Genomic DNA, 26,669 nt, shown 5'->3' with positions numbered 1-26,669 from the left:
CAAACCCAGGTCCTCTGGAAGAGCAATGGGTGTTCTTAACCATTGAGCCATCTCTCCAGCCCCTAAATGAACTTTTTGAATGATCCCTTTGTGAAGCATTTCTTAGCATGAAAACGACTATGTCACTACATGAGAAGAAACATGCAAAACGATGGCCAAGAAATCATTTAAACGCAAGAATGACAAATACTCTGTTTTAAATGCTTTTTCTTCACTTAGCGCTCTTTGCTTTCACAGTGTTCATTAAAGGAAGCAATAGAAACAAAGGCCTTGGTGAGTATGGTCTGAGTTCACATGTTAAGTGTGTGTGGGGGGGAGGCAGAAAGGGATGGAAGGAGAAAGAAAGGGAGGAAGGGAGAGAGGGAGAGAAAGCAGGAGGAGGAAAGGGAGGAAGGGAGGGAGGGAAAGGTTGTATTCCACATTAACGCTCAGGAGGTACAGAATAAGAAACAACACCGCAGGACATAGTAATGATTGAAATGGTTTAAGCACAGAAAAAAATAATAACCCAAGGGGCAAACACCCAATGCGGGTGACTGGGGAAAGGGGTGAGACCTCCAAGATTCTCGGGGTCCCCACACTGTGTGGATGGAGGTGAGGCTGAGAGCGCCTGCGTCTCTAAAGCACAGAACACAACTGAGGCCTGGGTTATGGATGGATGTGACTGTCTGCACTTGTTACATCAATTACCAGAACAAAGAAACATCGTATACCACGGTGTACACAGCAAGCCCTTAGGAATCAAGTTTCAGAAAGCAAAACACTGCTCAATGCCAGGAAGCCAGTCTCTCGGAAGGGAATTCCAGACTGCCTGGTGCTGGGTAAGTCTTGTTCCCAAGTGTAGCTGTTCCTTCTTTCCTGTGACCCAAGCACAACACTGGCTAAAGCAGAGGTTCTCAACCTGTGGGTCGCTCCCCCCTTGGGACTGAATGACTCTTTCAGAGGGGTCGTCTAAGACCATGGGAAAACACAGAGATTTACAGTAAAATCAATAATAGTAACAAAATTACAGTTATGAAGTAGCAACAAAATAATTTTATGGTTGGGGTTCACCATAGCATGAGAAACTGTTTTAAAGGGTCACAGCATTAGGAAGGTTGAGAACCACTGCCCTAAAGCTTCCTAACTGACCATCCCTTATTCTATTACATTGGTGGGTGCTATGCTTACTGTATTTCTCGCTGATATGACCAAATAACTGACAGGAAATAACATAAGTAGGGAAGGGATGACTGGCTCGGGGCTCGTGGTTTGAGAGGATGCAGTCCATCATGTCAGAGAGGATACAGGAGTAGAAGGTTCCATGCGGCAGGGCTGTGAGCAGGTCACTGGGCATGGGTGCTGGGCACAGATGCTGGGTATGGACGGTGGGTGCAGGTGCTGGGTACGGGTGTTGGGTATGGGTGCTGGGTGCAGGTGCTGGGTATGGATGGTGGGTGCGGGTGCTGGGTATAGGTGCTGGGTGCGGGTGCTGACCAAAGAGCAGACATATTAGGTGGGAGCCAGGGATGTTGTAAGGCCCACTCCCACAGGCCAACTGCCTCTGCCTCACATCCTGAAGGTTTCAGAAGCTCCTAAACCATCACCACCAGCTGTGGGCTGTCTTCAAACACAAGGACCTGGGAGACATTCAGCAGTTAACCTGTGGCTAGTGCATTACTTTTAAAAGATTTCTTAAATATTTAAAAATTTTATCTGGTGTGTGTGTGTGTGTGTGTGTGTGTGTGTGTGTGTGTTTGTGTGTGCGCATGTGTATGTGTGCCAATATTAGTGTGTATAGTACATACATCCAGGAGAACACAGAAGCCAGAAGAGGTGGTTGGATCTCCTAGAACTGGAGAGACAGACACGTGCAAGCTGTCATGTGGGTGCTGAGACCTGAGCTTGTGTCCCCTGAGAGATCAGGAAGTACTCTGAGCCACTGAATCAACTCCATTCTGTGCATATATTTAAATTTATAAATATGTATTTATGTATGGAGGCCAGAGGAGGACATCATCGACCCTCTGAGGCTGGAGTTACACAGGGGGTTGTGAGCTGCCCGAGGTGGGGGCAGGGAAATATGCTTAGGTTCTCCAGGAGAACTGTCTGTGTGACATGGGGTCATCTTCCCAGGTCTAAACTGCACTGTTTTTATGCCAGTATGTTGCCATGTCATTAACAGCTTATTTGTAAGAATTAGATTCAAGTGCATGCAAAACAGTATTTTTAAAAAAGAAAGAATGTCAAAGGTATTAACAACCTATAGCATACCTTGAGGATTCTTGCTTCTAGATTCCTGACAATGTCTTGGCAAATTACAGTCACAAAATATTGGTACAGTGCAAGGAGAGGTAGAACCTACCAGGAGAAAAGAGACGTTCTTTAAGATATCACGTATCAACGTAGTAGACGGGTAATTAAATTTTGTCAAACACTAACTGCAGGATGCATTACACAAAGTTATCACATTTCTACATTAGCAGAATAAACCACTTTGTACAAAGAACACGGTCCACTCAGTCATACCAGCTACCTTTCTTATTAGCGTGCTAAAATCCCTGGCAAAAGCAACTGAAGAGAGGACAGGCTCATCGTAGCTGAGGGGACCGGCCATCCTGGAGGGGAAGGCGTGGTAGCAGGAGCAGGAGGCAGTGGGCCCCACCGCAGCCTCAGTCAAGACGCAGAGAGGTAAACGCTGATGCTCACTCAGGCTGTGTTCTTTTTATTTACTTAGTTGCCCTTGTCCATGGACTGGTACCACCCCATTCAAGGTGAGTATCTCTATTTCAATCATTCTCATCTAGAAAGTCCCTCACAGACTTGCCTAGAGGTTCGCTTGCATGGTGATTCCTGATCCCATCAAGTTGGCAATCAATATTAGCCATGGCGTTAGCTTCCTAATTTTACGGGACCTTGTGCCTGCTATCAGAAACTTAGACTTCCAAGATCAGGCCATTTGTGACCCCAAAGCAAGGGGTCACATCTCTAAGTACACAGAAGTTCAAGTACAATTAACTTCTTCCTTAAAAGGTAATAATAATGTAAGTGTGTGAGGACTATCAGAAATATCCCAGCAAACATGCTAACAAAAACTGCAGAGCTTCAATCAAAGGACTTCTGTTTGTGCCTTCTAACTAGCTCTGAGTTATTTGCATCAGTATCACTGGCAAGGTCTGCAATTGGGATCTTTCCATGGCAATGTATAGTGGGCCTCATATGTTAGATGGGACACTGCGGAATGAGAACCAAATTCTGACAACTCTCAGCCTTTAGAGAGCATGGAGTCTACTGACTAACCCAGGCTCTCCCCTCTCATTGTATTTTTCTTGTCCTAGAGTTAAAGCCACAGCCCAGTTATTCTTGAAGTCTTGTGGATATGTGAGCGGCCATAGGCTACCAGCATCCCTCTTGACTGTGCCTCTACTCATCAAAGCAGGGGGTGACTTTGCCTAGATATTTGGAACGGCCCCTGATCACAACACAAACCAGAAGCATATTCCTGCATGTGCACCTTGCATGCCAAAGGGTGAGATCCCACGATAATTTCACCTTCTCTAGACTGAGGGTCGAACCAAGGGCCTTGTTCATTTTAGGCAAGAACCCCGCCACTGCACTATATCTCCTGACGTCTGACTTTCATTGTTTATTTTGAGATGTGCCTTCCTAAGCTGGTTAGTGTCTAACTTGCCAACGAGCCAAAGCAGGTCTTGAACCTCTGACCCTCCAGTCTTAGTCTCCTGAGTAGCTGGGATTATTGGCCTGAGCCAGCAGATCCAGATGAGTCAAATTATTGTCTCAGAGCAAATTTTGTATTTTGTAGATGTCTCATTTGCCATGAGGTTTCTTCTTGAGGTTAATGTAACACAAAATAGAAATTGCCTGCTGCTTCTGTCTGGTTGGGGGACATCTAACGGCAGGTCAGTTAGAAACTCCAACCAGCAATCACTTTTGCAAAAGACTGAAATTGGTTTTAAATGACTTTGAACATAATATACTTTTCTACAATTATGCACCGCAAATGTCAAACAAAACCTTTCCAGCAATTAATGCAGCACAAAACACCAAGAGCAATTACCTTTGAGATTTAGTTTCTTTTCTTTAATGAGAAATAAAAACACACTATTTTATTACTGCAGTTGCTCAATTATTCAGGAAAAAAATCTCAATTTCTGAGGCTTTGGGAGGAAAAAAAAGTCTCATTTCTTTTCAAACACAGTGATACGTATTATATATGGATATGGGGAGGCAGCTAGGGGCTCCCCATGGGAGGGAAGCATACCCCAATCCAGAAGTGAACTGAGCTACAGGAGACCACGTATTATTTGATTAGTTTTTTTTTTAGTAAACAATTCCTTGCCAAATCTTCCCAGTGTTGAAAGCACTTATCACCCTCTAAATTTTACTACACAGTTTTATAATTTCCCAACTTATATCCAAGGCAATAAATATTTTTAATATAGGAAGAGACTTTAGTTCAGAAGAACAAGGATACCATGAGAATAGGAAAAAAAAACTGTACATGAGAAAAGTTGTGGAAGAGATGAAAGAAGCAGAAAGGGAGAAAGAGTTGCTGCCAGAGGCAAATGTGAGCGGGAGGAGTAGGGATTTAAAAAAGAGACAGATGAGCACACGAAGAAGAGATGAGTCAGGGACACAGGAAAGGCCAGGGTCTAGGGCACAGTCATCTCTTTTTAACTGCATTCAACTTTGAATTTGTGATAGCCGCTTTGATTTCTTTCCCACAAAGGGGAAATGTGGGCTGTATTCAGACTCCAGGACTCTGGAAACGGTGAGGAATGACTGCCTTTTATCTCCCAGCTGGGGTTTGCTGCGCTTGGATGCATCTATGACAGAGAAGAGAGAGGATGCGATTGAGGATGAGCTCATCTGGAGGTTGGGATGTTGACAACAACTGTGCCTTAACTCAGTGAGTCTTAAACGCCCTCGATTCCGGCTCTACGTCAATGAATCCGTCTAGTTGAGCTCACCAAACGCCTTAGGGGAAAGAAGAGTGAAGGAAAGGGGTGCAGAAGACGGCCAACGTCAAATAGACAGGGAATTAAATAAAAACGTCAGAGAGAGACCGCGGGAGTGATATGGTTTTAGACGTATGAGGAAGAGCTAACCAAATGCGTATGAGCGAGACTTGGAAAGTAAACGGAAAGTTAGAAAATATATCACAGTGAATTAAGACGCTTTAAATGTGGTAGCAGAGTAGGACACGTGATACAAAGTCAAAGGGGGGATAGTTCGGAATAAAAGAGTTTAAAGCTGGTAAGAAGAGACAGAGATTGGGGAGGGGAGGAGGAGGGCCAAATAAAACTAAGATTGGATGAAACATTCATAAGAAGACACGACACTTGGTAAACTAATTTAAAAAGTAATAACAGCTGATTTTTAATGGAGGTAGCCTATGTGGGAAGATAAAGCTGTTCCAGAAACTGTAGGTTACAAATGACAGTCCCGGTGCAGGGGAAGGCTCCCCACCCCAAGAGTCTACAGAGAGCTACCTATGGCTCCCAAAGCAATACAGGCAGTTTTCACTGCAGTTGGTTGCCCACCAGAACTAGATAGGAGACCCTATTGATTAAGGTACGATATGTTGTGGTCATAGCAACAGAGAAAGCAAGCAGGAAGCAAAATGGAAGCTTTCTCCCTGTTGGCTAACCCTTGTAGTACCGGAAGTTGCTAGGCCAGAGGCTGGGCGAGAACTGTCAGCAGTCTTACTTAGCTACAGACTGCGCGCTACACAACTGAGCCACTATAGAAGACATGACTGGTGGCCCAATAGTGGCAACTTTGTCATAGGGCTGGTCAACCACTTTCTACTCAGATTTGAGACCTATTCCACAGGAAGGAATTCACATCTGATATTCAAAACCTGATTTAAAAAAATAAAAGCCCGAGGCAGTAGCAGCATAGGCCTGAGTGGGGAAGCTCCTGCTGGGTTTGCTAAATGGACATGGTGTGCCCGTCTAATAAACTTCTAAACAATTATATTCATCCGCATACATTAGTGCTGCTGTCAGATTCAGGTAGAGAAGCTAGCCTCCTTTTTGCGGGGAGCAACGGTAACCACAGAGACTTGAGGAAAAGCAACAGCTGAATGATTGGGCATAAATGGGACATCTATCTCCGGCAGAGTTCAGAGAACACTGTGGAACAGAGGGGAGAGAGAATGGAAGAGTCACAGGACAGGGTAGAGTGTTATGGAACGCTGTCTCCTAGGCATGGGGTGGCCATGGCACTCGGCACAAAGTCGGCTACCTGTATAAACCTCACACGACTGAACCAAGCAACATCTTGTCCCGGCAAGGGAAGAGATTCATGAGGCTCCACTTCTTCCGGAGGACTTAAAGGCATCTAGGAGTCTGTAATAAGGTCCGGTGCCCTCTTGAGGAAGAGACCAAGTCAGTCGTCCTCATCAACTTAGACCATGAAACCCAATATGGACAAGTTCAACAGAACCGCCACATACGGGCTGCGCATGCATGCTTCAGCATTGCCAGGGCATAAATTTCATTTTCATTTTTTTTCAGGGTTAGCTAGGCCCTAAGGATTAAATGATGGCTAGAGGCAGGGTGGGGACATTTCCTCCAGTCATGGAAACACTGCTAAGGTTCCCACATGCCTATAAATTACCCCACACCACTGTTCCCTGGAAGCATCCCTAATAAAGCTCATTGAGTCATAAAAAAAAAAAACCATGAAAACAGAAGGGGGACTAGCTAGAATGAGAGGATCCCAGAGAGCCAGGTGTAAGAGGCACTGAAGGGGGAGATGAACATGACCAAAATAAATTATAAAAATTTCATAACCAAAAAAACCATTATTGAATATAAGGTAATTCATGATACTAATAATAGAAAGAGATGTCGATTTTACAAATCACTCACGATGAGGTTGTACTTAGCATAGTGCAGCTCACGGATGATGTAGTAGAGACTTGCAACAACACTGCAGATGTCAGCCCTGAATTTATCTGTGAAGAGTTCGATGCCAGGGAGGAGCTGGGTGACTTCGTACTGAGCAAAGCTGCGCTCGGCTTTGGGATGTGGGAGGGTAGTGCGAAGCAGACTCTGGAAAAATGAAAAATGGGGAAATAAAGAGCCACGACTTCACCTGTACCAATGAAACAGACAAGCCCAAAACAGCACACGCACCATCTGCTGAAGGGCCTTGTGTGCGCTCTGTGCACTGCATTTTACAATACATGGTGTTTATTAATATGATCATCATTATGGGTTCCAAATGCTGTTATCACTCTGGGTGGGCTTTATAAATTCCATTATAACGGTACACTTACTGTTCTCAAAGAAAATATCACTATATTATCATTTGGTGAGAGTTGTGTTGGGTGCTCCTGGTAAGTTCTGTACAAGTATTATCTCACTTAATTCTCAACTAACCTACTCTTAGAACAAAGAACTGCAAGTTCACAAATGGTACCATTAAGGCTTAAGTAATTAACTTCTATGAGTTTACACCGCTAACGATGGAATAAAAAGATTCCAAGTCAATCTGGGCAGTGGTGGCACACAACTTTAAACCCAGGGCTCAGGTGGCAGAGACAGGAGGATCTCTGTGAGTTGAAGGCCAGCCTGGTCTGCAGAGCTAGTTCCAGGACACCAGGACAGGTTCCAAAGCTACAGGATAAACTCTGACTCAAAAATAAAAATGAAAAAAAACCACTATGATATATTATATTATAAATACAATAGAAAATACAATATAAATAATATAAAATTATAAATACATATCATTATATCTTTAGGTATATATGTGTAACAATAACAATTCAATAAAAAGAAGCCATGAATTAAAGAGGTACAGAGGGTATAGTTTGGAAGAGATTGGTGCTAAGAAAGGGATGGAGAAAAACAATAAAAATTTTAAACTAATAAAAAAATTAACCAGCTTCTAAGATAAATCTCACAAACTAATGTTTACTTTAGGTTACTAATGTAGTAACATTTAATATCACACTAAACAAAGAGTCAGCCATTTTTAATCGTACTTTCTAGAACACAAGCAGGCTAAACAAGCAGCTAAAGCTGCATCATGGGGTCAGAGCCAGGACGTCAATCCCAATGCTCACCACGCCCCTCATTTCCCTTTTAAGCACACACGCTGGATTGTAAGATAAACTTAAAGTCTGCCCTTAAATTTGAAGCAGGCTTTCCCAAAGGGTTTATCTATCCAGAGTCTAGAAGCCATCCACTGACTGCGACATACACAGCAAGGTGTCTGTCCCTTCCACCAGCGCAGACGGGACCTCTGGTGGACTGCAAAGGCTCAGCTCAAGTCCTGACTCGCTGATGTCTCGTGTTCAGGTCAAAGCATCTTTCTTCTCTACTGAGAAATCCCGAGGAGCGCAAGCACTTCTGTGGCCATCGATGATTTTATCTCTTTCCTTCACTTTATGATACTCTCCCATGCAGCCGAGCACATGGCTCATTTCATAGAGACGAGGTAAGCCCTGGGCCACCACGTGGGGAGTCAGGTAGACTGTCCCTACACTGACAACTAAGAAAGATCCCACTAAACACAGGAAACTCAGCTTTCCTATGTGTAAATCTGTACCCAGTAGAGGAGAAAGGGGCAAAAAGTTGAGTGTTCTGTGCTAACAGGGACGGAAGGTGCCAGCCACGAGCAACCAAAGCAGGCAAAGATGAGCTCGTGGGATCTGGTACAGGTCACACTACTTTTTTCCCTGTGGCTTTTTATGCTCTGGATAAACCACGTCTGTTTATGACTACATAAATGACTCTATCTTCAGTAAACACACAGAAACCATTACCTGAAAAAGCAATGCAGACAAGATGCAAGCGTTGATTCTTTTCTTAACATTTGTGGTCTTGATAAACCTAAATAATTATAAGGAAAAACCAATTAGCAGAAAACAAAACACCAAGTTTTGATATGAAAGTATTTGTAAATGTGTCTGGAACCCAGGAAACATTACGGGACAAATATGTGCAAGAAAACTTATGGAAAAATCAAGAAGAAAATAAAGAATTACCCTACATCCTACCACTGGTAACATTTGGTTGATTTTCTTCTAGACTTTTTCTCTTATAGTCACCCAAAGAAACAAGCGCATATTCATATTAAGAGTAAAATTATGCCATGGACACTATATATTCAATATATATTATATAAGCCATGTTCCTATTCATGGACTTTAACTCTATGATTATTTTAAAGAGCTACAGTGTTTTATTGTATAAATGTATCATACACAGAAAAATCTCGATCTCAACTTTTTTTCCTTCCAATGCTAAGGTAAATGTGGTAAGTAAAAATATGGATGTTTATTTTATTAATCTCACCAGGTAATTCCATAGAAGTGCCAATCTTTTGGCAATAAAAAAAAGGAAAACTGAGAAGGTTTTGCATAAGTATGGCAAGAGTATATAGTTGAATAGTCTCTCCCCCAAAGACTGGGGCCACATGGCATGCCGTCATTCACTATGCTGAGTCTTTCCAGCCAAAGTGAAAATGAGGCCTCTCCACTAAGATTGTTTCCTCTTCTGTCCCTTGGAGGAGTTTCTGTTTTCTTTATGCGACACTTACAACCTGCCTCTGCAGCTATAAACCAAATTATCTTCTCTTAAATCTTACTTAGATGAACACAAGCAGGCAGCTGACTAGGCTGTAGTGACAACCGAGTCAATCTGAGCCCATCTGTGTGGACACTAGCATTGGGACTCTGCACTCAGGAGTGCCCTCTGCTCTGGGAATATGAGACTAGCTGAAGTCCCCAAGGACTCAGTGTCCTCTGGGGTCAGCCTGCAGCCAGGAACAGGAGACGACTTTCTTGCTTGAAATCACGAGGTAATAATTTCAGAGGCCGAGGTGTCCTCAGCCATGATTGTCCCTTCCCAGGTGCCAGTCTTCCCCTCTCTCCTATTTTAGGTCTTACTCCAAGCTCTACCAAGTCCTAAGTCTGCTATACATGTATAAACATGTGTGTCCATGGTATGTGTGTTTGAGTGTGTGTGTGTGTGTGTGTGTGTGTGTGTGTGTGTGTGTGTGTGTGTATCTGTTTGGCTTTAGTCCAAGGACAAGTTCCTTTCCGAGGGTACAAAGTCAAAACTGACAGATGTTCTTTAATGTTTAAGACTTTTAGAAAAACCTATTACTTTCTCTACTTCTAAAAGTACCGGTATCATGAAAGTTGAAATAAGTTTTATCATTTAATGTACCATACAGCTCAAAATCCAGCATGGAGTTTTCCTCACCACACCCTAGAGGTGAACTAAGGAAGTGGCCTGGAGAAAGGGTACCTCCCTCTCCTACTCTGGACCTCTGGAATTTCCTACGGCTATTCCATGAGACTGCTAACTGTATACAAAGCACTGGGAAAAGCATTTATGTGTGGAAGGCTGAATCACAGCCCGAAAGACATGCGTACCCTAATCCCAAGAACCTGTGGAAACATTTCCTTTTCTGGCAAGAGCCTATGCACACGCAACCAGATTCAAGATCTTGACATGGGGTGGATATTCACAGTGGTTGCGACATGGGGTGGATAGCCACAGTGGCCGTGACATGGGGTGGATATCCACAATGGTCGCGACAGGGCCGTGGAGCCACAGCGGTTGTTGTAACAGAAGGACTAGAAGGCGCAAGGAGCAGAAGGAAACGTAAAGATGGAAAGAAATGTCAGAGAGAACTGAAGCAAGAGTGGGGGAGAAGAGAGAAATGGTGGAGAGGGAGCAAGGTATTCGCAGACTGCTGATGTTCAAACTTAAGGCGGGCCTGTGAGCCACAGAACGAAGGGACAAGGGATGGTCCAGGGGACAGACCCCGCCCTGGTGTTTTCAGAGGACACATAACTCTGCCACACCTTGACTTTGGGGCTCTGGAACTTCCTAATTGTAAGATGATAAATGTGTCCATAGGGTTGGGGCTGTGGCTCAGTGGTCAGTGCTGGCCTAGCACGTGACAAGCCCCGGGTTAATCCTTAGCACCCCAAAGTAACAGAAATTTGTTTTGTTGTAAAAAAAAACACCATGGCAACTTGTTCCGGCAGCACTACTACCGTGTAATAGGCTGGGAGGCGAGCTGCGGTAGAACTCCCAGTAACCTCAGAACATGGGTACACTGGCGACGGGGTCTTTAACGAGGCACTGAAATGAAGACGATGGCACAAGTCACAGGTGGGCTCTATGAGAGGATGCTGAGAAAAATGACCACCTGCAAGCCACAAGGGAGGTCGCAAGGAGGCACCCGTCAGCATGTCAATCTCAGGAGTCCAGCCTCTAACACTGTAATACGGCAAATGTCTGTCGCTTGAGGCTATCCATCCATGCTACTGTTGTGGCCAAAATCTAGCAGGTACAGTGTGTTGTCTGAGTCTCCCCACCAGTGGTGCGGGAGAATTGTCTGTATTCTGTCAATCATGTATTTTAATAAAACGCTGATTGGCCAGGCAGGAAGTATAGGTGGGTCAACCAGACAGGAAGTAGAGGTGGGGCAATGAGAACAGGACTATTCTGGGAAGCAGGAAGCTCCCTCCGCCATTCCTGCCCAGACCACCAAAGAGGCAACATGTGAGCTGACAGCTGAAAAAGGTACCAAGCTAACATAGATGAGAATAATGGGTTAATATAAGCTATAAGAATTAACAAGAAGCCTTAGCTAATGGGCCAATCAGTTTAAAATCTTATGGAGTACTGTGTGTGATTTTCCTTGGGAGTTGCCGGCTGTGGGGTACTGGGCGGGACAGAAACCCCAAGCTAGTCGGCCCTCATGTTACACACCAGAGTCTATTCAAGTGGACACTGCATCTCGGAGGACAGAGAGCACACCGAGGACACGGGGCTCCTGGGAAGTTCTCACACTTGGCCTTTAGTAGCCAGCCTGCATGCTATACTCCGGCCTCACATCAACGATTCCTGCACTCACTGTTCATTATTTAAGTACTACTGAAAGCTGTCTCCATGCCAGGCATTTGAGATGCATCAATAAATAAAGAGCAGGTCTGTACTCGGGTGGGACTCGCCTCCTGGGGACAGAGATGTCACAGGATGGGAGGACAGTCATAAGTAAAAATATCACAGCAAGAAATTGCATTGCCCTGTAGAGGGGCACAGCCGTAGAGGAAGCAACGGTGGTCAGCAGTCGGTGCATGGCCCGTCACTCATCCCATGCCGGTACTCACTGAGCTATCTTTGCTGCGATCACTGCCGCTTGCAGACACCCCCAAATGCCAAGCTTGGATAGGAATTCTTCACTGTAGTCTTTGAAGCCAGGAGGTAAAGAGCTGTTGGTGGCACTGGGGAGGGAGGTGCCGAATTCCTTCCAGGTGTGCAGCACATCTGGCTTCCTGAAGACGTCATCAAGGGCTTGGCACCAACATTTAAAAGCAGCCCTAAGACAGAAACAGAACACTGAGTGACGTGTCCTCAGAGGCCAGTAATGAAAGCAGTCCCCACCACCACCACTAGATAAAAAGCAAGCAGACGGAGGATGCAGCCACGGTAAATATTAGAGGACGAAACCATGGTGTTTGTTCCCTAGAGCGTCTGACTCAGGTACATCATGGATAGAGCGAAGCAATGTCATATTATTGTAGAACTAACATTTAGGGAAGGAAATAGTTTTCCTAATTAAAAAAAATGAACAAACCAAAGTCCGTGTCTTCGCTGACTTTGAAAGCAACTACCTTTTCTTGTCTGCGAAGATGAGGAGACTTCCGAGGGAGTGCAGGGACTGAACTTTAAGGCTTCTTTGATTGCTGGCTTGGAGAACATCTGTATTTTTAATCAAGGAAAAGAACAAATGTCAGTGCTAAGGAAAATATTTCCTTTAGATCGGCAAGAATATTTTCAACCACATTATTTCTTAACTGTGTAGACGGCAGTGAGGAAAAACTTCAAGCTAATAGTGTTTTCAAATGTCACACGCTATATATACCCAGAGAGAGAGCAAACGAGGTTCTGTTTGAACACTGGAGAACTGGAGATTGAGTCTAAGGCCCCAGAAACACAGAGGCTCCGTGGAGAAGGCGGAGAGAAGTCAGCTGTGCAGGCAGAGTTGGTTAATGACACAGTGGGGAGGGGGGCCGGCTACAGACACAGAATGAGGAGTGGCTGGAATCTGACTTTCTACAGAGAAAGCACTGGGACCCTCAAGTGGGAGGCAGTGTCCAAATTCTAGAGCCCCCAGGATGCCACCTGGAGAAGTGGCCATTGCACCATAGCAGGCAGGAAGGTCCCGAGAGTTGGTTTTCAGCAGGGCTGACAAGGTCCTAGCAGATCAGAGTTTTCCTTTCCCCTAGGTGGGGGTTGGGAGAGAAGAGTAATTCTTATCATGCATCTTCAGCTTTCTAATATATATATATATATATATATATATATATATATATATATATATATATATATATATATATATATAATTGGGCTTGTCTGACCAGAAGAAATCAACAGACACGGCAGGAGTTTCTAATGAGAACAGCACTCTTTTCTAGAGGGTGTCTCCGAGTCTTTTCTAGAGCGCATCTCCGAGACCTAAGGCAGGGAAGGCTCCCTGAACTGCCACAAAGTAGGTAACCACCAGGGATGCAGGATGCCCCGCAGAAACAGCCTAAAAGACTGGTGAATGAACGGTGCACTCGGGTTCTTTAATCAATCTTAAAATCCTAAAATTCACTTATTTATGAGTGTTTGCGTCTTGGGAGTGTGGAGTGCACATTCCATGCATGTCAAGGTCAGAGGACACCTGAGCTGCAGAGGTGGTCCTCTCCTTCCACCTTTCCGTGGGTTCTGAGCCTGGAACCAAGGTCCCCATTCTTGAGCGACAAGCACTTTGACCGGCTGAGCATCTCATCTTTATAACCCACATCCAATTTTAAATGGAGCATTTCAGACAGAGGTCATCTCGAGCTAGCTCAGAAGGTCATGCTGACAGTTCGGGACAGGTTAGCCTTACCAATAGTTTGGTGAAAGGAGGAAATCACCAGCCCCAGCTGTGAGTAAGGAAGCTTGCTTTTCTCGACGGAACTGAACACTCGGAAGTTCTCCTGAGAAAGGTCAGGGGGTATTGACATGTGCATCTCTTCTGTTCCCAGACAGAACTCCACTCTCCCTGAAGAGAACTGCGCATTGTTTATCCCTCCTCTTTCACCTAAAGGTGTGGGCGAAAAACGGGGACTGTTAAGCGGGCAAAGAGGGGAAAGACTTGGAGAGGCAGAGGAGTGCCTAGGAAGAAGGAAGGGCCGGCTTCTGTATGCAGGTTGGCTTTTCTGCAGTCGGGGGTGTAGTTTTCTCATCCCTGGGGTCCAGGATGGATACTGAAGTCTGCAGCTGTTCAAGAGGATGCCTCTGTACCTTTGTGTTTCAGGAAAGGCACTTCAGAGGGGCAACCAGCCAGGCTAAGGCACTACTGAAGGACAGACAGACAGGCTAAGGCACTACAGAAGGACAGACAGGCAGGCAGGCTAAGGCACCACAGAAGGACAGACAGACAGGCAGGCTAAGGCACTACTGAAGGACAGACAGGCAGGCAAAGGCACCACAGAAGGACAGACAGACAGATAGGCTAAGACACTACAGAAGGACAGACAGGCAGGCAGGCAGGCTAAGGCACTACAGAAGGACAGACAGGCAGGCAAGCTAAGGCACCACAGAAGGACAGACAGACAGGTTAAGGCACTACAGGACAGACAGACAGGCAGGTTAAAGCTGAGTTAATATTATGCTTCTTTTGCAAGCAGGAGGAAGTTAGTGGGTCTGAATCTGCCTTCTTAAAAATCGTTTCCCATAGCTAACATTTTAGTTTCACCTCTGGGACAGAAGCCTCCTGGAGAGAAGAAACATGTATGTACTTCTGACCTGGAGCGGGAAGAAAGGAACGGAGAAAATCTATCTTGTTAGAAGATCAGAGAACACTCGGAAAAAATCGGCCAGGGAAGCAATGTGAAGGAGCCAAGGGAGAAACTGGGGTGGAGGCTGAAGTCAGCGACCTGAGGACTAGGGTGGAAATCCTGAGAGTGTTTCCACATCAGGTGAGCCTCGGGGTGAGCTCCTGAGGAGCCGTCCTTGATTTTCTAACTCGTGTTATTGGAGAACATAACTAAGATATGGAGAATTAATTTAGCAGACTTCCCAGAACTCCCCAGCTAAGCTAGGCGGGCTGGCCAGTGAATACCAGGGAACCTTGCTCAACGCTGGTGCTACCAGCATGCTCTGTTTCAATGGATTCTAGAGATAAAACCCAGGTCCTGATGCTTGTTTGACAAGCGCTTTACCTGCTGAACTACCTCCCTGGCGCCCACACTTGGTCTTTATTGTTCTCCTAACTGCCCTCCCTTGTGCCTTTGGCTGGCCCCCTTTCTCCCCTACCTTTTACCCTCATGACACATACATTGCTGTCATTCTTTCTCTCTCTCCCTCTCCCCAGTCCCTGTAAACAAGAGTTTATGGATGCTTATTTCTCAATCCATCTATTTCTTTGGGACTGACAAGTGACATCTGGTAAAAGGTTCTGCTTAACTTGGTATGAGTCAACCATCTCCTAAAAGACAGTCAGTCATCATAGCTCTACCCCTGCAAAGAAAGCTCCAAGACCTCCGAGGCACAGAACCAAAATTTTAATAGACGCCATTTTCCTTTATGGCTACTGTATTCCAGGACGTTGGCTCGTGGAGCAGAAAGCTTAAAGGCAGGTTGGGTGTCTTAGCTGGAATAAAGTGTATGAGAGAGATGATGAGATCTTCTATGTGAGATAGGAGAAGGCATGTTGCGGGGAGGGGACTGTGAGGCCAGAACATTCTGCAGGGTGGTACCCCATGTAAGCGCAGATCACGGGACCAAGGATAAAGCTTTACCTTGTGTCTGCGCAAGAAACAGTGAGAGCAGCTTCCGGCTGTGCCGCACGGATCTGTTATGATACTTGCACTTCTCCATGGTCTCTCGGAAGCACCTCAGGGAATCTGTCACGTCCACGGGCACACAGACAAGCTCTTTGGCTCGCCTTTGCTCTGAAACAGAGGAGAGCGTTAGGGATGGAGGACAACACAAGCCGACAAGTCACGGGACAGTTCTAGTTCAGAGACCTTCTTGGCCTGGACCCAGAGCTGTTGAATTCAAAGGTCCCAGTCTGTGGCAGGCATCTGACACGTATATGAATCTTGGTTTTTAGCATATTTCAAACTTCTTTATTTTTAGAGAAAAATTTTAAATTTTTTATTCTTTAAGAAATGCAAATAACTTTAGATCTTGCCAATTTTCCTAAAGAAGCCTCCTACTTTTTCATAAAAAAAAAAAAAAATAAAGAAAAAAGAAAGAATCTACCTCTTCAAAGCCCAGGTGCACTGGGCAAGAGACAAAAGGAGGAAACACAAAAATCTTGGAGACTGGCAGCTGATCTCAGAAGGGAGGGGAAAGACAGAGAGAGGAAAAGCAGCAGCTGCCGCCTTGCAGGGGGCTGTAGCTAACCAGGTTCGGGCACCTGTCAGGAGGGGGCGCCCGTGGGAAGCTGCTGCTAGGTCTCTGGGCAGTGAGGGTGGTCCAGGAATTGAACTGGGTTGCCGGTGGGCTGCACACTGACCAGATAAGGACTGGAGAGAGTGGACTTGCAGGATTCAGCACCGAGTAGCTAAAGGATCTACTTTTTTTAATAAGCTGAACAAGTAGAAGTTTCCAGTAAAATTTTAAGGTCTTGACAACGTAGCCACCTCCTAGTTAATAGAACACTAAGGTTAAAGTAGGTATGACCTCATCCTTAAGAAGTGCCCCCAGCTAGTTGATGAGATAAGGCTTTTTAACATAAGAGAATTGAAGTCACATTTGCGGAGGACCTGATTAAATGATAAAAATGAGGGAACTAAAGAAGACAGAAATAAAAAGGGGCAGAAAAGGGTACACTGATATCTCTCCAGCCCTAATAAGTCAAATAATTTACTGTGATTGATTGACTCATAAAGACAGTCAGGAGAGACATAGACCATTATTACCCTATCTTACAGATGAGGAAGATAAGGCCTGGAGGGGCCTGCAAAATCAGCATCTTGGTCTGGAATCCAGAGGGCGGGGTGTCCCTGAGAACACAGAGTTATCTTGTTCTGGCCGTGAGGATAGACAGACAGCAGGAATGGTAAGAGTTCAAGACACAGTGAGCGGACCTGGCTCTCCTGTGGAACAAAAGGATCCACCCCAGTCCTGAAGCCTTCATTAAAGCAAACGTGTGCTGATATTTCATTTATATGTTAATAAATAAAGCTTGCCAAAAGTTCAGAGAGTAAGACAGCTGCACTGATCAGCCTTACAGACCAGGTAGTAGTGCACGTCTTTAATCCCAGTCCTAGAGAGGAATATAAAATAGGAGGAGACAGCTCTCAGACACAGTCTCTTCTGAGACTCCTGGAAGCAGGATCACCATTTCGGACTAAGGCAGAGGTAAGAGCCAGGGGCTGGATGTTTTGCTTTCCCAACCTTCAGGTTGAACCCCAGTTTCTGTCTCTGGGTGTTTATCAATCGTGCTATACAGATGCCTTTATTTCCTCCATGGAGAAGCAGGGGCCTGCTTCCAGTAGAACTTGCACAGACAGGCAGACGATCTTAGAAAGGTTAGGTACCAGCTGTGTTCACGCAGGAGCGTCAGTGAGAACAGCAGTGGCTAAGAGACCGTTTCTCCTGCAGGAGACGCGCTGTGTGACTTCCCTCGACGGAGGTTTGTGAAGTAGCTACCAGGAACCGCTGGAGGCCACAGCAGGCCAATGGCCTCCATGGTTAAAAGAATCATCAAGGGAGCCACTTCTGCCTCCTTCCTTTCAGAGCAGGTTACCTACTGCCCACTCTGAGGAAAAGAAAGAATGGAAGCCAGCCTGGGATTTGGAAAATACCCATCCAGCCACCAGGACCTTCGCCCTGGCCATGCTCAGCTCCCCTCTCCTTCACAGCACCCATTTTCTCCTCTATAGAATCATTCCCAACAGCGCATTTTGCTGTTACTTCTCCCATCTTTAAAAAAGAAAAAGATCACTCTCTTGACGCGTTTCCCTCAGGCAATCCCCTTACTTCTCCACTCCACTTTACACCAAAATTCCCCCCCCAAAGGTGTCTACACAATTAGCTCAGTGGTTCCCATCCATTCAGCGATTTAAGTCACTTAAATCAGGGTCTCTCCTCTCTGGAACCAAAGTCCCTCCCCACTTAACTGTTCATTCATTCTGGTTCTCGCAACCCAGCCTCTTGACCTTGACCCAGCCCTCAGTCCTTGGATGCCTTTCCTCTCTTCTTAATTGACACTCACCCCCATAATGATTGCCCCTGGTCTCAGGTTTAAATTCAATGTTCTGGTGGCTCCCAAATTTTTAACTCTGGTTCCAGACATTCCCAAAACATTCACTCATCTATCTAAAGGTCACATTGTTGTTAGTGCAACAACTCAATCCTAACATGTCCCCAGCTGACTTCCTAAAACACACACGCACGCACACGCACGCACACACACACACACACACACACACACGTGCACACGCACGCACACACACATGCTCACTCACATACTCCTCTACTCCTTCCAGTCTTTCTCATCTCCACAGAAAATGTCTCCATTTTTATGGATGTGCAGACAAAAGGCAGAATCATCTTTAGCTCTTCTCCTTTCAGATCCCAAATCAATTCCATGGCAAGTCATAGAGAACTAACTGCCCGTCAGAAAATACCTAAAGTCCACTGTCTCTCAAGAACTCCCCTCCACTTCCACCATGTCTGGGCCTTGCTGCCTCATTGGAATTAAAGCAATGACCTATGAATTGGCTTCCCTCTTTCTACCCTAGCCATACCCCCCATAGGTCCTACCACTGCAGCAAGTTTCCTCAAATGTAGTAGACTTTCCTTTGATGGACTGCCAACTCCCCAATAACAACACAGAGACTTAATTATGAAAGTTTGACCTTTAGCTTGACTTTTTCCCAATGAGCTCTTAGAAGTTAATTAACCTGCTTTTATTAATCTACATTTTGCCTGATGGCTCAGTTACCTCACCTCTACTGTATGTGTGACTTGCTCCACATCTTGCTGGTGTCTCTTGCCTCTCTTCTTCCCAGAGCTCTTTCTTTCTCCACAGAAATCCTGCCTTTTCTCTCCTGCCTGGCTATTGGCTATTCAGCTTTCTATTAACCTATCTAACCCTGTGGGAACTGACTCTGCCTGTTTCCTACTATTCTGTCCTCCACTCCCTTTTACACCCCTGCCATGCTTCCTGTCCAGGACTTAACACAACCGGCTCACTTAGGTCTAGAACATTCTTCTCTCCCATATCCTGTCTTGCTTCTAAATTCCTTGAGGCTATTGCTTAGCAGTTAACTTCTCAGCGAGGCCTTTAATTATCACTCTACTTAAAAACGGAAGAATTGCCCGACTATCCGCGCACCACCATGATCTGCTGACATGCTGTGTCTTATTTGCTTATTGGATTTCTCCACTATGACAGAGTTCATTGAAGACAAAGTCTTTGTCCCTTTAGTCCAGTATGACATCTCTAGTACCTGCAACCTATTACATGATACAGCTCCAAAGAATTCTATCAACAAATTAATGACTGCGGGACTTCAAAGATGAAAGGCTTGGACATGTTTTATAAATAATCTCTTTTGTAGGCTAATCTCAATTTCCATACCTCGGTTTCCCACTTCTCTATTCTCTTCAAAACACTCCCTGTATTCCTCATACCCCACCTCTAACACCCATACCCTTATTTACAACACCCTCAAGTTTGTAGATTGCTAGTGGGTTTTTTTTTTCCTTGCAAGAATTCATTAGCTTCTAGTTCTATCTTCTTCTGCTTGGAGACTAAGATCAGAGAAAGAAAAAAAAACAAATGCCTCATTAAAGTCTGGCTGCCATAACAAAGTGTCATAGACTGCATGTCTTATAAGCAAAAGAAATTTACCTTTCACAGACAGGGAAGTTGGGAATCTTAGACCAAGGTGCTAACATGCTCGGGTTCTGGTAAGGATCCTCACATCTGATTGCTGACAGCTACCTTCAAATTGCATCCTTTCGAGTAAAACTCTAATGTATATATGTTCCACACCTTTTTTAACCATTCTTCTATTGAGGGGCACCTAGGTTGTTTCCATGTTCTGGCTATTACAAATAGTGCAGCTATGAACATAGTTGAACAAATGCTTTTGTAGTATGTTAGGGAATCTTTAGGGTATATTCCCAAGAGTGGTATTGCTGGGTCCTGAGGGAGGTTGACTCCCAGTTTCCCGACATCTTGAATTTTGCATGCAAATGGATGGAAATAGAAAACGCTTTACTGAGTGAGGTAAGCCAGACCCAAAAAGAGGAACACGGTATGTATTCACTCATAAGTGGATTCTAACCATAATTAAAGGTCTTTGAGCCTATTATTCGTGATCCTAGAGAAGCTAAATAAGAAGATGAACCTGATGAAGATTATTTAGCTATCCACCAGGAGGTAGGAAATAGACAAGAGTCCCAGGTAACCTCGGGTGCATGGGGGGGTGGGAGGGTCGATGGATGGGGAGAGGGCTAGAGAGAAGGGAGTAGGGGAGGAACGGGGAAAGCTTGGTGGCCGGGGATGGGGGGGAGGGAGGTAGGATGAATATGGGATCAGGGAACAATATATTTCAACTAAGGGAGCCATTTTAGGGTTTACAGGAGACTTGATTATATATGGGATCCCAGGTCCAAGGAGAAATCCCCCAGATTGCTCTCTGGACAGAGGAGAGGGTGCCTGAATCGGCCGTGGCCCATGACCATACTGATGTATATTTTGCTTATCACCATAGATCCTTCATCTGGCGAAGGACGGCTATGCAGTCGGAGGCCCACATTGGAGCAACGGATTGAGCCCCCCGAGGTCCGGAGGGGGAGCAGAAGGAGGAGGAACATGAAAGACGAAATCAGTACTGCAAGGGATGCTATCACCCACTGATACAAGGGAACGGATCTGATGAGAATTTACCAGGGCCAGTCGGACTGGGACTGAACGAGGACGTGATCTAGCCAGATTCTCGGAATTTGGCCGGATTCTCTGACTGTGGCTGGCCCGGGGTCTTTCTGAAAAGCCATTGACTATGACACTGGGACCTGTTTCCTCTGCATATGCTGGATTTTGGGGATCCAGTCTGTTTGGATGCTCGCCTTCCTGGACCTGGAGGGAGGGGGAGGGAGCTGGAGCTTCCCACAGGGCAGGAAACCCTGACTGCCCTGGGGGACGGAGGGGAAGGAGGGGGGGAGTGGGGGGAGTGGGAGGGTGTTGGGAGGGGGGGGCGGAAATGGAAACTTTTATAATTTAATAAAATTTACTAAAAAAAAAAATAAATAAATAAATAAAAACAAATTGCATCCTTTCCACACCACAAAAGGAGGCCTAGAGCACTCTCCTCTGCTTCCTTCAAAGAACACAATCCCACTCATGAGGACTCTACCCTCACGACCTACTCACCTCTTAAAGGACCCCCTCTAATATCATATTGGGACTACAATTTCAGCACATGAATTTTGAAGGGTCAGAAACATTTGGCCCATAATGATCCAAGAGAAAGGAAGAAAGCTAAAAGAACATTCACATATTAGTGAGAGATCCACCCATGAAATAGCAACAAGACCTGAGCAACTCCAACACCAATTAACATTCCATCCGTTGATGACGAGCTATAGAAAATTAACGACAGTTGAGATGGGGGGAGGAGGGACTGAGTTTTCCTTAGGACTAATTCCCTCATCAGCCCTAAGAACATATAATACATACAAGCAACACTAAACGACTCAATGGGTTGTACTTATATATTTATTTATGTATACATATGCATATATACATACATATATATTGTATGTATAACAATAATAATTAAAGAAAAAAATGTCAAAACTTAGGAGAGGGGGATAGAGATGGAGTTAGAGGGGAAATTATGCAACATTTTAATTTTTAAAATAAACAAAATAATATGAGAGGGAGTTACTTTCTCCAGGCTTAGTTTTAAAGCATCCATTAAAATGCGTTGATAGCATTCACCGCGGAGAGTTACTGCTTTAACCTGTGTGTCTGGGAAGGTATCTGTTATAGGGCAAGCATTTGCTCTATGGAGACTCCCGTCACCATTGCTACTTAATCAGTTTCTAAAACAGACTTGTAGCATATCACAGCACTTTCAACAGGATGGCCTTCCCACAAGCTCCCACCACCTGATGGCAATAGGCATCTTTGCTTACTGTTGTCACAGCAATGAAACTGCCCAGCCACTGCCTTCTCCTAGTGTATCCCTGTCATGAGGTGTCACATGGCTTTATATGGAGTGCTGGTGTGCACTGGGCACCATGTCAGGCACTGGAGAAATACGACTGAACAGACCATAAAGTTGGTTCTCACACAACTGACATTCCAGGCTAAACCTTAAAAATGTGTTTAAAATAAATGGTCTGAGTGAGACCACCCTGCTACTCATGTGTCTTTATGGGACCTCTATTGATAGTTGACGCCTCTTTGTGTTTTCCTAAACTGTTTTTCTTTCTTTCTTCTTTTATTTCCTTTTCCTTTCTTCAGAGTTTTAGCACACCTTTTCCCCTTGTGACCTCATTAGGGTTCTGCTGCTGTAGCTCTCTCTGTCTCCATGAGATACAACAATCAAAGAAGAACAGAAACATCGTGAGCTCCAGGCTAACCCCCACGGGCCTGTATCAAGAGGATTGCACTCTGATGTTTTCCATGGACCATTCCAGAAAGTATTTCAAAGTCAGTAATAGTATTTCAATAGCTAGAAGTCAATAAGGAGGAAGAATCGGGTAGAAGGTAGGCTACTGTGCATTTGACTGTAGCCATGCAGCAAGGAAAGGCTAATCAGACCCAAGTGTTGGGTCTACCAAGGAGGAACCTAGAGAGGAAGATAAGTCTGCTTTCCACACGGTTGATCACACCCACCCACCCCAACGCCCAAAGACGTGAATGAAACACACCTGCCAAGGGCTGAAAATTCCAGCACACCTAAGGACCAACTAGCCCTAGCAGAGAACTTAAATATCCAATCAGACCAAGACTCAAGATAGAGGTCCAGCACAGGATGTAAAAAAGTTTCAATAAAGGGCGTATCTAAGGTTATCTCCCAGATAGAGCTGAACAAGCAGGCAAGGTATGCATCCATACAAGAATAACCTATAAAAATGAGATAGTCTCACGTCTTCAAATCCTGCCGAGATTATACCAAATTACATATGCATTATTAAATAGTTGACGGAAGAATAGGATGCTGCTAAGTAACGAGAACACCAAGTGTTTCTAGGCTCTGGGCCATCACAGTATCTGCTGTGAAGAAATGAAAGCATTGCCACCAAATGTTTTTCTGCCACAAGAAATTCTGAGGCCCTAAAGCAATGATCTGGTGTGGAACCTGTCACGAGTGGACTGTGGCTTATAAAAAAATTACAAGCATGTCATAGAGACATACCCAAGGCCCAATATAGTTGTAAACATGTTCATGAGCTGAGTTGAGGATTCTGAGACAATTTCATCATCTTAAACCCAAAAGCATAGATGTTTCTAATTACACAGGCCCCAGATTCTTACAAAGAGGTTCAAGTCAGAAGTCAAGTTTGTAATAACTCAATATAAAACCTGTACGTATGCCGGGTCACCTAGAATTACCATACCACCACAATAAGTCAGAATAAAGTGTCTACCACTCCTGTGATCCCTGATAAATATCCACTTCTTTCTTGAGTGCTGTATATTTACAGATGACTGTAACCTGAAGTATACAACGCATACTGGGCTTGATAGCTCAGCGGAACAGTTGTGGATGGAACAACTGGACTAGGGTTTGAATAAAAAAAATCTCTAATCCCTAGAAATATTTAATTTTCTTACCTACAATGTGGGCATAACAACATCTACCTCCACAAGACCATGAAAATTAAAGACTCTTATAGCATTTCAGCTCGATATGACTACTACCATATAGTATTTTCAAATCTGTGTTCCCTCAAATATTGTTATCCTAATCACAACACAGCTGCACATCAAGGGAGCACTGCACACTTCACCTGCCTTCCCTTTGGCCCCTCCCACTCCTAACTGCCTACATAAACACAGTTTAATAGGAGGTAACCAGAGTGCTTTCTAGACTCAGTGTATTCATAATCAATTAGCATCTTCTGGTTTACAAAAAGGGCTACAATTTTCCCAGGATGCTGCTCTTCCCACTTTGATGGAAGTCACCATTTTAATTACAACCCTGCTTGGCACATTTTCTCATGGCTGGAGCTATTCTTTATAGAACAGAAGACACAATGGCAATTGTATTTGAGTAAGGATCCTAAGGCAGGGGGCATATTCCATCCCCTAAGGTCTTTGGCCAATCCAAGCTTAGAGAGGAAGAACACTTCCAGTCTTAGCAACCTTGACTACACTCTAAACCCCCATCAGTGAGAAAGTCCCTCCTGCCCAATGAGAGCGCCTCCAATTTCCAGCCTTACAAAGCTTCTGCATCAAGCCCAATTTCTCATCCTTCCTTTCTACCTTAGACAGAAGGAGCACCCCAGCCCTCCTGTCTGCACCCCAGCCTCTGCCTTCATTCTCCTCAAGGTCCTTGTTCTATCAAAAGCCATTCTTTTTGGTGGCTAGGCGCTCCCTCTCTGGTGGCTCGTTCCATTTAATATATGGACACACTTCTTCCAATAGAAGGACACACATAAATGAGATGGTAGGCCAGACGGTGGCAGAATATTTGCCCAGCTTGTGCATGCTCTGCCCTCAAGCCCCAGGCTTTCTGAAAGACAACTGACTACCTACTGGATCCCTGCAGACGCGGCTCAACACCACTGCCCCACAACACAAATATTTCTGCTGTCCCCATCACCATTTCCAGTCACAAAGTCACCCATTCAGCAAACAGATACACATTAATTACTGCCTTCGGCATCCCGGTCGTATCGGTGACCACGACAAAGATTTCCGGAGCCTAGTAACCAATCAATGCAACACAAATCCTAAAATATGTACCACGACTGATGGCGAAAAGCGCTTCATGAGACACTGCACAGTGCTGGGTGAAGGAACTGGGGGTAACAATTTCGGCCGCAATGGTCAGGATAAGTCTCCTTTAAGAAATGAGATGCAGGACATAAAGGAGGGGAAGGGTTTTTCACCTACACCTGGGTGTGGGATGACGGAAACAACTAGAAAAAGGCAAAGTATGAAAGCAAAAAGCTGGTAGCAATGGATACCACATTGCCCAATGCAAGAGGTAGCCCATTCTAATCGTGTAACCTCTCTGACTGTTAATGCTTTCTTTTTGCGCGCTCTCTCCTCCCTCTCTCTGTCTCTGTCTCTGTCTCTCTCTCTCTGTCTCTCTCTGTCTCTCTCTCTCTTTCCCTCCCTCTCTCTCTCCCTCCCTCCCTCCCTCCCTCCCCTTGACCTGTGTGTCCTGTTCTCAGAGATTTCACCCTTGCTTCCCAGCCTGTGTCCATGCCTCATTCACAGCACGTTCATCCTTGGCTTGCATCCATGATAACCATTGGGCCCCCATCTGACTCTCCAAATCAAGAAGACTCAGAAATGCTTCATTTGAAGTTAGGTATGGCCATGGCACTTTGGGCAAGGGGATGTCATCAGACATAGCATGGGTCACTTTCTAACTGCAGCTTCAGTAGCCACTGTATGGTTTATCATATACCAATCCCAGTTCCCACTCCCCCCTCCTCCCGCTCCCTCCCCCTTCCTCCCCACCCCTCTAACTGCAGCTTCAAAAGGCACCATATGATTTATCACATGCCCTAGAATGGAAACAATACACTGACTGTATTAGATATTGGTAAGCTAATATTCACAAGACATCTGTGCAAAAATCAATGTGTAGCTGTAAATCTCTTTGGGGGAAGGGGTATTGTAATTAATACATGAAACTAGGGGACGGAGAGATGGATCCGCAGCTAAGAGCACTTGTTTTTGCAGAGGACCTGGATTCGATTCCTAGCACCCAAGTTGGGGCTCACAATCATCTTTAACTCTGGTTTCCAGGGTATGTGAGACCTTCGCCATGCCTCCCTGGACACCAGGCATTCACAGGGTGCACAAACACACATGCAGGCAAAATAATCATACATATGAAACAAATAAAGCTTTAAAAAGTTAGAAATAAATTAACTAATGAACCTAATAATGCCCCTTAGCACAAAGCATATGGTAGATGCATGTGTAGCCTGCCAAGGCTGTGCTCACACCATGCCTACCAGATAAACTCCCCAGACTGCGGCATCAGAGTCCTGTTTCCTGGCACAGTTGTGTCAAGGTGTGACATCAGCTCAGTATCCAGCCTTACTGAATGCAGACACAGAAGCAATAAAACGACCTTTCTTAGGGTCGTTTGTGAGATGCAGGAGTGACCTGTCACTGTTGGATAGCCACCATGGTTGACTTCCATTGCTGCCTAAATGTGATAGACATCCTCAGGCCTATAGTCCATAGAACTCTCCCTTACTCCAACCACCACCAATATATTAAGGACTTAACAGTTCTCCAAACCAGCGTACTATGAATGTCACATTGGTACATCCACTCACCTAGCCAATACCTCTCCCCAGGCATCCACCAGCATCTGCCCCACACCTGTCTGTGGGCATCTACCAGCCATCTACCCCACGCCTGTCCTTAGGTATGTACCTCATGCCTGTCCATGAATATGTACCAGTCATCTACCCCACGCCTGT

General features: G+C 45.1%; 1 protein-coding gene across 2 annotated transcripts in view; it reads right to left on the bottom strand.

Annotated features, from left to right (window-relative positions):
- Cfap54 (cilia and flagella associated protein 54) overlaps window positions 1-26,669 on the bottom strand; it is a 270,869-nt gene that overhangs the window by 116,522 nt on the left and 127,678 nt on the right. For both annotated transcript variants that reach the window (XR_015736721.1, XM_087901949.1), the window contains exons 40-46: window positions 15,818-15,970; window positions 13,921-14,115; window positions 12,656-12,743; window positions 12,152-12,361; window positions 8,783-8,849; window positions 6,879-7,061; window positions 2,254-2,340 (exon numbers count right to left, since the gene is read on the bottom strand). Coding sequence is in view for 1 of the 2 variants with exons in the window: in XM_087901949.1 (XP_087758075.1) it covers window positions 2,254-2,340; window positions 6,879-7,061; window positions 8,783-8,849; window positions 12,152-12,361; window positions 12,656-12,743; window positions 13,921-14,115; window positions 15,818-15,970 (983 nt within the window). In the remaining variant the exon portion in view is untranslated. The remainder of the gene's footprint in view (window positions 1-2,253; window positions 2,341-6,878; window positions 7,062-8,782; window positions 8,850-12,151; window positions 12,362-12,655; window positions 12,744-13,920; window positions 14,116-15,817; window positions 15,971-26,669) is intronic.

This window comes from Myodes glareolus, chromosome 26, assembly GCF_982192425.1.
Source record: "Myodes glareolus chromosome 26, mMyoGla1.1, whole genome shotgun sequence".
Lineage (NCBI taxonomy): Eukaryota > Metazoa > Chordata > Mammalia > Rodentia > Cricetidae > Myodes > Myodes glareolus.
The sequence above is the reverse complement of the archived record's forward strand: the minus strand, read 5'-3'. Positions and strand labels throughout refer to the sequence as shown.